The sequence below is a fragment of the Chiloscyllium plagiosum genome, chromosome 6 (assembly GCF_004010195.1).
Source record: "Chiloscyllium plagiosum isolate BGI_BamShark_2017 chromosome 6, ASM401019v2, whole genome shotgun sequence".
Taxonomy (NCBI): domain Eukaryota; kingdom Metazoa; phylum Chordata; class Chondrichthyes; order Orectolobiformes; family Hemiscylliidae; genus Chiloscyllium; species Chiloscyllium plagiosum.
Genome location: NC_057715.1, coordinates 117,817,855 through 117,827,907, shown reverse-complemented (window position 1 = coordinate 117,827,907; position 10,053 = coordinate 117,817,855). Strand labels below are relative to the sequence as shown.

General features: G+C 51.3%; 1 protein-coding gene across 1 annotated transcript in view; it reads left to right on the top strand.

The window, feature by feature from the left end:
• Positions 1-728: 728 nt before the first annotated feature.
• Positions 729-10,053, top strand: part of LOC122551087 (short transient receptor potential channel 2-like) — a 28,263-nt gene continuing 18,938 nt past the window's right edge. Inside the window, exons 1-3 of the mRNA XM_043692729.1 lie at positions 729-940; positions 7,275-7,976; positions 9,128-9,328. Coding sequence (XP_043548664.1) covers positions 926-940; positions 7,275-7,976; positions 9,128-9,328 — 918 coding nt within the window. The 5' untranslated portion in view covers positions 729-925. The remainder of the gene's footprint in view (positions 941-7,274; positions 7,977-9,127; positions 9,329-10,053) is intronic.

Here is a 10,053-nt window from a genome sequence, read left to right as displayed (position 1 = left end):
TCGCTCAGTAATTCTCCCATTCTCTCTATCTCCCTCTGCCAAATTGGCTTCATTTGGACAGTGATTAGTGGCTGGACCCATCACTCCCTGCCACTGAGGTCAGACTAGGAGAGTGAAAAGCAATCACAGAGCAAGGTACCAAAGAGAGAGAGAGAGAGAAAGGCAGAGAGAGAGAGAGAGAGAGGGAGGAAGGAAGAAAACGTGAGACATACTGAGAGAAAGAGAGGAAAACAAGAGAGAAAAACAGAAAGATCTTGATCTTGGATGACAAAGGTGTAGAGTGAGCAATGAGCTCAGATAATCATACAGCTAGGGGTGTACACCAGAGAGAGAGAGAGAGACAGGTAAAGAAGACAGGAAGAGGGACAGAGAGCAGGAGACAGAGGAAGGTGGGGACAGTTGGGAGTTGGTGAGTGATTGAGAGGATCTGTCAGAAACAGGCCTCAGAAAAACACTTTTGGATTTAATTGTGAACACTCTTGTGCTGATTTTAATGAGTGGATCACTTCTCGTTACTGAATCCTTCTGGAATTTTCCAAGGCTGGATTAATGTGCCCTGTGGGGAATTGGGCAGGTACAAGCACCAATTACAGAGCAAGAGGGAAGTCTCTGGGTAGTTAACGTGACAACAGGTTCCAGCAGCAGCAGCCAGGCGGGGAACAACTCCCATAGATGATGCTGACGATGTAACACAGGCATCAGAGCGGTGGGTGAGGGAGACAGAGACAACTAACACATCAGCATGGACACTCAGCCCCTGGTTTTCTGACCAGGGACCACACAGGCGACACCGTCTGTGTCTGTGTGTGTCTGTGTCTGTGTGTGTGTCTGTGTGTGTGACGGGGTAGTCAGTGTCACCCAGAGGTGCAGTATCGGACAGGATTAAACTGACTGGAAGAGACACCAGAACAAAACAGCTTCAACCATGGAGCATTTAACGGTGAGTAAGAGCAATTCAGACCGGGCAGCTTTGGCTAAAATTAATTGTTATTTAATTATTTAATAATTATCAATGTCATTGATCAGCTTCTTAAAGCAGAGTTTAGAGACGCTGAGATTACTCTCCTCAGAACAGAGCAAAGGGAGTTTAATGCAGATGTGGAAGGGGTCACAATGGAGTAATTCAGGAGTTAGTGTTCCCAGGGGCAGGAGGGGCAGGCACCAGAGGAAGACAGACTGAGGGGAGTCAGGGGTTGGGTTGGATTGGGTGGTTGTGTGGGGGTGAGCTGACTGGTTATCCCACAGCGAGATGTTGTGTTCTGGAACACGCTACCTGAAGGGCACCTGGGAGCAGATTCATCAGGAACTTTCCAAAAGGGAACTGGGAAAAGAGGTTGAGAAGTTTTTGGGGTTATGGAACAGAGCAGTGGGAATCCCAGATAGCTCTTTCAAAAGGCCAGCAGGGAACTGACGGGATGCTGAATGGCCTGAAAGTACAGTGCGAGAAATGTGAGGGGAACCATGTTTTATTTTGAGTTAATGTGATATCTAACACAGAGTGGGGGATACAGGACTCTCCTGGTAATATAGCTGCTGCACTGGGGTACAATGCGGTCACCCCCTGTCCCTCTGCTAACTCCTGGCACTGTCAGTAAACACCTAAGCCTTTCCACTCAGTGGGTCAGTAAATTGGTTATCAACACAGAGACAAATTTCTATCCAAATTCACACCGACTACATCCTCTGGATAACTACATTCCCTGCTCTTCCATTTAGGGTGGTCCAATGGCTCAGTGGTTAGCACTGCTGCCTCACAGCATCAGGGACCCAGGTTCAATCCCAGCCTCGGGCGACTGACTGTGTGGAGTTTGCACATTCTCCCTGTGTCTGTGTGGGTCCTTCCCATAGTCCATACCTGTCCAGGTTAGGTGAATAGGTGAATTGACCATGCTAAATTGCCCATAGTGTTCAGGGATGTGTAGGCGAGGTGCATTAGTCAGGGGTAAATGTGAAGTAATGGGGAATGGGTCTGGGTGGGTTATTCTCCGAAGGGTCGGTATGGACTTGTTGGGCCGAAGGGCCTGTTTCCACACGGTAGGGATTCTATGATTCAGATTTCAGAGAGAAGGGCATCTCAAGCTTCCTGTGGCCACTCCCTGATTACAGACTGCCTCTTATTGTACCCAGCTTTCATTCAGCGACTTATCTCTAAATAAACTGCCCCCTCCCTCCCAAATCCCTGGCTCTCACACTGACAGTGTCCACAGGGAGAGGGACTGGGCTCTGTACAGAGCAGGAAGTGCTGGTTCCCACTGCCTGCTGAATATCAAGGGTTCTAAACTCTCCCAGTCCCTGCTAGACCCTGTGGGAAGGCTGAAAAACAACAGCAAGCTGCATTCATAAAGCGCCTCATGGGAGCAATTATCAAACAGAATATGACACGGAGCTGCATAAGACCATTCGATACTGAAGCAGAAATTAGGCCATTCAGCCCATCAAGTCTGCTCCACCATTCAATCATGGCTGACATGTAACCCCTGATCCCAACTAATCAGGAACCCAATATCTAGAGGAATAGCGGAAGAGTAGGACAAGTCTTAAACAAGGATCAAGCGGGCTAAAAGGGGTCATGAAATAGCTTTAGCAAGCAGAATTAAGGAGAATCCCAAAGCATTTTATTCTTATATAAGAAGCAAGCGGGTAATTAGAGAAAGGATTGGTCCACTAAAGGATGATGAAGGAAGGCCGTGTGTCGAACCTGAGAGAATGGGTGAGATTCTGAATGATCACTCTGCATCAGTGTTCACTGAGGAGAGGGACATGATGAGTGTTGAGATTAGAGATAACAGTTTGATTAGTCTGGATCACATTGGCACAAGTAGGGAAGATGTGTTGGGTAGGCTAGAGGTTACTAAGGTGGACAAATCCCCAGGACCGGACGGGATCTATCCCATCCTGCCCCCTGTAAAAACACCATCCCATTCTCCCAATTCCTTCGTCTCCGCCGCATCTGCTCCCAGGAGGACCAGTTCCAAAACCGTACAACCCAGATGGCCTCCTTCTTCAAGGACCGCAGTTTCCCCACAGACGTGGTAAACGATGCTCTCCACTGCATCTCCTCCACTTCCCGCTCCTCCGCCCTTGAGCCCCGCCCCTCCAACCGCCACCAGGACAGAACCCCACTGGCCCCCACCTACCACCCCACCAATCTCCATGTACAGCCCATCATCCGCCGTCACTTCCGCCACCTCCAAACAGACCCAGCACCAAGGATATATTTCCCTCCCCTCCCCTATCAGCTTTCCGTAGAGACCACTCCCTCCGCGACTCCCTTGTCAGATCCACACCCCCCACCGACCCAACCACCACTCCCGGCACCTTCCCTTGCAACCGCAGGAGGTGCAACACTTGCGCCCACACCTCCCCCCTCACTCCTCTCCAAGGCCCAAAAGGAAACTCCCATATCCGCCACAGATTCACCTGCACCTCCACCCACATCATCTACTGCATCCGCTGCAGCCGGTGTGGCCTCCTCTATATTGGGGAGACAGGCCGCCTACTTGCGGAGCGATTCAGAGAGCACCTCTGGGCCACCCGGACGAACCAACCCAACCAACCTGTGGCACAGCATTTCAACTCCCCCTCCCACTCCACCGAGGATATGCAGGTCATTGGACTCATCCACCGCCAAACCACAACAACCCGACGGTCGGAGGAGGAGCGTCTTATCTTCCGACTGGGAACCCTCCAACCACAGGGGATGAACTTGGACTTCACCAGTTTCTTCATCCCCCCTCCCCCCACATTGTCTCAGCCGGATCCCTCCAGCCCGGCACCGCCCTCCTGACCTGCAGTCTTCTTCTTGACCTCTCCGCCTCCACCCTACTCCGACCTATCACCCTCACCTTGACCTCTTTCCACCTATCACATTTCCGACGCCCCTCCTCCAAGTCCCTCCTCCCTACCTTTTATCTTAGCCTACTGGACAAACTTTCCACATTCCTGAAGAAGGGCTAATGCCCGAAACGTCGATTCTCCTGTTCCCTGGATGCTGCCTGACCTGCTGCGCTTTTCCAGCAACACATTTTCTGCTCCTCCTGGTGGAAACATCTTCTCCACGTCCTCTCTATCCAGGCCTCGCAGTATTCTGGAAGTTTTGGCTAGATCCCCCCCTTATCCTACTAAACTTCATTACATACAGAGTCTTCAATGACAATCCCTTCATCCCTGGGATCATTCCTGTAAACTTCCTCTGGCCCCCCCCTCCAAGACCAGCACATCCTTCCTTAGATACGGGGCCCAAAACTGTTCACAAGATTCTGAATGTGGTCTGACCAGAGCCTTATACAGCCTCAGCAGTACAGCTCGCTCTTGTATTCCAGCCCTCTTGAAATGAATGCTTACATTGCATCTGCCCTCCAAACTGCCACCTAAACCTGCATGTTCACCTTCAGAGAATCCTGAACTGGGACTCCCAAGTCCCTTTGTGCTTTGGATTTCTGAAGCCTTTCAGTGTTTAGAAAATAGTCTGCGCCTCTATTCTTCCTACCAAAGGGCATAACCTCACACTTTCCCACATTGTATTCCATCTGCCACTTCCTTTCCCACTCTCCCAGCCTGTCCCAGTCCTTCAGTAGCCTCCCCACTTCCTCACCACTATCTGTCCCTCCACCTACCCTTGTGTCATCTGTAAACTGAGCAACAGTGCCCTCAGTTCCTCCGTCCAGACTGTTAATGTATAATGTGAATCGCTCTGGTCCCAACACAGACCCCTGCAAAGCTTGGTCAAGGGGGTGAACTCTAAGGGGTGCCCGGATGAAGAGTAGAGAAGAATCCCAGATTCCTGATCTTTTTGGGACCGGGCAACATCAGGTGGAACTTTTCCTTCCCACTAATTTTTTATACATGTGATAAATGTGAGGAGATGCCCTTGGACAGGATAAACAAGGCGGGGGAATACACGATGAATGGGAGGACCCTGGGAAGCACAGAGGATCAGAGCGACTGTGGTGTGTATGTACCCTGGTCCCTGGAGGTATCAGGACAGGTTGATACAAGGGTTGAGAAGGTATTTAGTCTCGTTGGTTTTAGTAGCCGAGACACAGAGTTGAAGAGCCAGGAGGTGATGTTGGAACAGTGTAAAACATCAGTCAGGTTACAGTGAGAATATTGTGTGCAGTTCTGGAATCCACATTATAGAAGAGATGTGGTAGCACTCGGGAGGAGGCAGAGGGAGATTTACCTCGGGAGGGGGCAGAGGGAGATTTACCTCAGGAGGGGGCAGAGGGTGCTGCCTGGGCTGGAGAGTTTGTCATAAAAGGAGATTGGACAGATTTTGGAATTGTTCTCCTCTTTTTTATTCACTCTTAGGATTGGGCGTTGCTGTCTGGCCAGTATTTTATTGTCTGTCCCTAGTTGCCCTTGACATCAGGGCTGTATTTGACAGAGTGTGGCATCAAGGAGCCCTGGCTAAACAGGAATCAGTGGGTATCGGGTCAAACTCCCCGCTGGTTGGGGTCATAGCTGACACATAGGAAGATGGCTGTGGTTGTTGGAGGTCAGTCATCTCAGCTCCAGGACATTTCTGCAGGAGTTCCTCAGGATAGTGTCCTGGGCCCAACCATCTTCAGCTGCTTCATCAATGACCTTCCCTCCATCAGAAGGTCAGGAATGGAGATGTTCACCAATGATTACACACAATGTTCAGCACCATTCATCACCCCTCAGGTACTGAAGCAGGTTAATGTTCAAATGCAAAAAGATCTGGACAATATCCAGGCTTGGGCTGACAAGTGGCAAGTAACATTCACACCACACAAATGCCAGGCAATGAGCATTACCACTAAGAGACAATCTAATCCAGACCCCTTGACATTCAGTGGTGTTCCCATCACTAAATCCTCCACTATCAACCTCTGGGGGGTTATCATTAACCAGAAACTCAACTGGACTCACCAGTGAACGCAGGAGCAACAAGAGTCTAGATCAGAGTGGTGCTGGAAAAACACAGCAGGTCAGGCAGCATCCGAGGAGCAGGAAAATCAACATTTCGGCAGGAGCCCTTCATCAGGAAGGCTTTTGCCCAAAACATCGATTTTCCTGCTCCTCGGATGCTGCCTGACCTGCTGTGCTTTTCCAGCACCACTCTGATCTAGACTCTGGTTTCCAGCATCTGCAGTCCTCACTTTTGCCTACAGCAGCTACAAGAGCAGGTCAGAGGCTGGGTATCCTGCAATGTGTAACTCACCTCCTGACTCCCCAAAGCCTGTCCACCATCTACAAGGCACAAGTCAGGAATGTGATGGAATACTCCCCACTTGCCCTGGATGGGGGCAGCTCCAACTACACTCAAGAAGCTCAACACCATCCAGGACAAAGCAGCCGTTTGAATGGCACCACATCTACAAGCATCCACACCCTCCAGCACCATCGCTCAGTAGCAGCAGTGTGTACCATCTACAAGATGCACTGCAGAAATTCACCAAAGATCCTCAGGCAGTTCCTTCCAAACATGACCACTTCCATCTAGAAGGACAGGGGCAGCAGGTACATGGGAACACCACACCCTGCAAGTTCCCCTCCAAGCCACTCCCCATCCTGACTTGGAAATATATCGCCGTTCCTTCACTGTCACTGGGTCAAAATCCTGGAATTCCCTCCCGAAGGGCATTGTGGGTGAACCCACAGCACATGGACTGCAGCGGTTCAAGAAGGCAGCTCACCCCCACCTTCTCAAGGGGCAACTAGGGACGGGCAATAAATGTTGATTCAGTCCATGATGTCCTCGGTCAATGAACAAATAATAAGTATGAGTTTGATGTATAATGGGAACTGTTGTGTGTTAGCACACAGGTAGTAGATCAGGGTTAGTACACTGGGAGGTGCCTGACAAGGGGATGATGGGGGTTCTGCACTTGCTAACTGAACAGCTTGACATTTGCTGATGCTCATTTTACTCAATAGTTATATTTATGAGCTCTCCCCTGCACCCCATCCCCCCACCCCCCCTTTGTCCCTGGGGGTTGATAAAGGTTCTGCTCCTGATCCTAATCCTGTCCTTCTGTGTTCATCAACACAACAGTCAAATCCCAATTTCTCCTCCTTAAGCTCCCAGAGATTAAGCCATCACAGTTAAACCTGCTCCAGGAAACCATTCACTCTACACTGCCCACAAACACAGAGGAAATCCAAGCCAGTGAGAGAGGGAAAGAGTCTTTGACCCTTCGGTGATGATAGCTGATAGGGGTGGGGGTGGAAGTTGTTGGGTGGGGTAGTGTTTGACTCTCTTGAAGTTGTGTCCTCTGACCCCCTCCTGCCCCATGCTCTGTTTTCAGGAGGACAACTGGAAGGAGATTGCGGGGAAGAAGATGAAATTCCCATCCAGTCTGATTGGAGCCATCTATGATGGGAACTTGGCCAAACTGTACAAGTTGCTGCAGACGAGCGACGGGCTCCTGAGGCAGCTCGATGACTCGGAAGACCGATCCTGGAGAGAGGCTCTCAATCTGGCCATCCGCATGGGCAACGAGGAAATTATCGTCAACCTCCTGCGACTGGTCAAGTTCGACTTCCGGCAAATCCATGAGGCCCTGCTAGTGGCTGTGGACATGAACCTCATCAACGTGGTCAAACTCCTGCTGGAGCGGCTGGACCAGCAGAAAGGAGTCAGTCACAACAAGGTGGACATCATGTCCTTCTCCCTGGCCTTGTTCGACCACTCCATTGACAGCTCGCGATTTGCGCCAGGCGTCACACCGTTGACCCTGGCTTGCCAGAAGAACCTGTTTGAGATTGTGGATCTGCTGATGAAGAAAGGCCATGTCATTCCTAACCCCCACAAGATCTCCTGCTCCTGCCCAGAGTGTCTCAACGCCCGGCAGTATGATATGCTCAAGTTCTCGTTGTCTCGCATTAACACCTACAAAGGGCTAGCCAGCCGGCCATACCTGTCCATTGCCAACGAAGACGCCATGTTGAGTGCCTTCAAGCTGAGCAGGGAACTCAAGCAGCTGTCTAAGAAGGAGCCTGAGTTTAAGGTTGGTGACTCCACGTTCAATCCAACTGAGCTTGACAGGGTGGACCAGACAGTGACATGTTTCTGGGTGACTCAAATTGAGGTGGGGGAGGGGTGGGTCGGTATTGCTGCCTTCAGCAACTGTAGGACTTTGGGGACCAACTATAACTCTGACAGTGCGGCGCTCCCTCAGCACTGACCCTCCCACAGTGCGGTGCTCCCTCAGCACTGACCCTCCGACAGTGCGGCACTCCCTCAGCACTGACCCTCCGACAGTGCGGCACTCCGTCAGCACTGACCCTTTAACAGTGCGGTACCCTCACTGGAATTTATTATGAACCATAATTCGACCATAATTCACTTCCTGAGATATTGGGTCAGGTGAACAAATGTGTGGATCAAGAAGTCAGTCTGAGGAACATCTTAAAGGAAGAGATGATGAGACATCTGAGTGTGGGACTGTGGAAGGTGGTGGTTTATGGTGGTTGATACAAAGCAGGGTCGGTGATGGGAGCAAAATTCGGGGAGGGCCCTATAATTTGGGTGATTCAGGAGAGGAATGGGCTGAGACCACCTCGGGGTTTAAAAACCAAGGTTAGATTCTCATTTGAGGAGACTATTTCCCAGGATCACGGAGCGGGACAGGGAATGGGGATTTGTCACCAGTTTAGATGTGGCTGCAGTGAGTGACAGATTCTCTCAGTTGAGATGGAACTCGTAATATTTTTCAATCATTGAAATCTCTGAATGTCCCCCTCATTATTATCATTCCGTTGTCATCTCCACCTCATCATTGAATCCTTGGTGTTTCAGTGTCTCTCAGTGGAGGTAAAGTCCTGGACCAGAGACCCAGGTCATGTTTATGGTCAATGGGAGAATTTGAATTCAATGAAAATCTGGAATTATGATTTTAACACTGACCATGAAGCTGTTACTGATTGTCAGGAAATCCCTATCAGGTTCCCTTTAGGGAAGGAAATCTGCCATCCTTACCTGGTCTGGCCTACGTGTGACTCCAGACCCACAGCAATGTGGGTGAGTGATTAATTACTCTCGAACATAGACAGGCCTCAGCCCCAGACACAGATCAGGAGGAGGAACAATTGCTGGTCTTACAAAGAGACAGCCACTTCTCATGAACAAACAATCTCAAATAATCTCCCTCTTTTCCAGCCGGAATACCTGAGCCTGGAGGAACTCTGTGAGGACATGGCTGTGGAATTGCTCGGAATGTGCCGGAATCAGAGTGAAGTAAACGCTGTGCTCAATGACTGTGGTGAGGAGACGACAGAAGATGCAGATAACCAGGCCTTCGAAGAAGGGATTCCCAACCTGGGCAGGCTGCGCCTTGCTGTCAACTATAACCAGAAGAGAGTGAGTGTTACTGTGGCTCAGATACACCCTTCCCTGTTTTCCCCGTCTCCATGAATTCCCCGGGTAAACCCCCTGAGTAAACCCCTGGGTACACCCCTGGGTACACCCCCCGGGTACACCCCCTGGGTACACCCCTTGGTTAAACCCCCCGGGTACACCCCCCCCAGATACACCCCCTGGGCAAACCCCCGGGTACGCCCCTGGATACACCCCCTGGGTAAACCCCCGGGTACACACCCTGGGTAACCCCCACTGGGTACACACCTGGGTACACCCCCTGGGTAACCGCCTGGGTAAACCCCCCCGGGTACACCCCCTGGGTAACCCCCCGGGTAAACCCCGGGTACACCCCCAGGTAAACCCACTGGGTAAACCGCCCCGGGTACACCCCAGGTACACCCCCCAGGTACACCCCCGGGTACACCCCTTGGGTAACCCCTCCCCCGGGTAAACCCCTGGGTACACCCATTGGGTAAACCCCCGGGTACATCCCCTGGGTAACCACCCCCGGGTACACCCCTTGGGTAAACCCACCGGGTACACCACCTGGGTAAACCCCTCTGGGTACATCCCCTGGGTAAACCCCTCCCGGGTACACCCCCTGGGTAAACCCACCGGGTACACCCCCTGGGTAAACCCCCCTGGGAATACCCCTGGATACACCCCATGGGTAAACCCCCCCCAGGTACACCCCCTGGGTAAACCCCTGGGTAACCCCCCCCCCC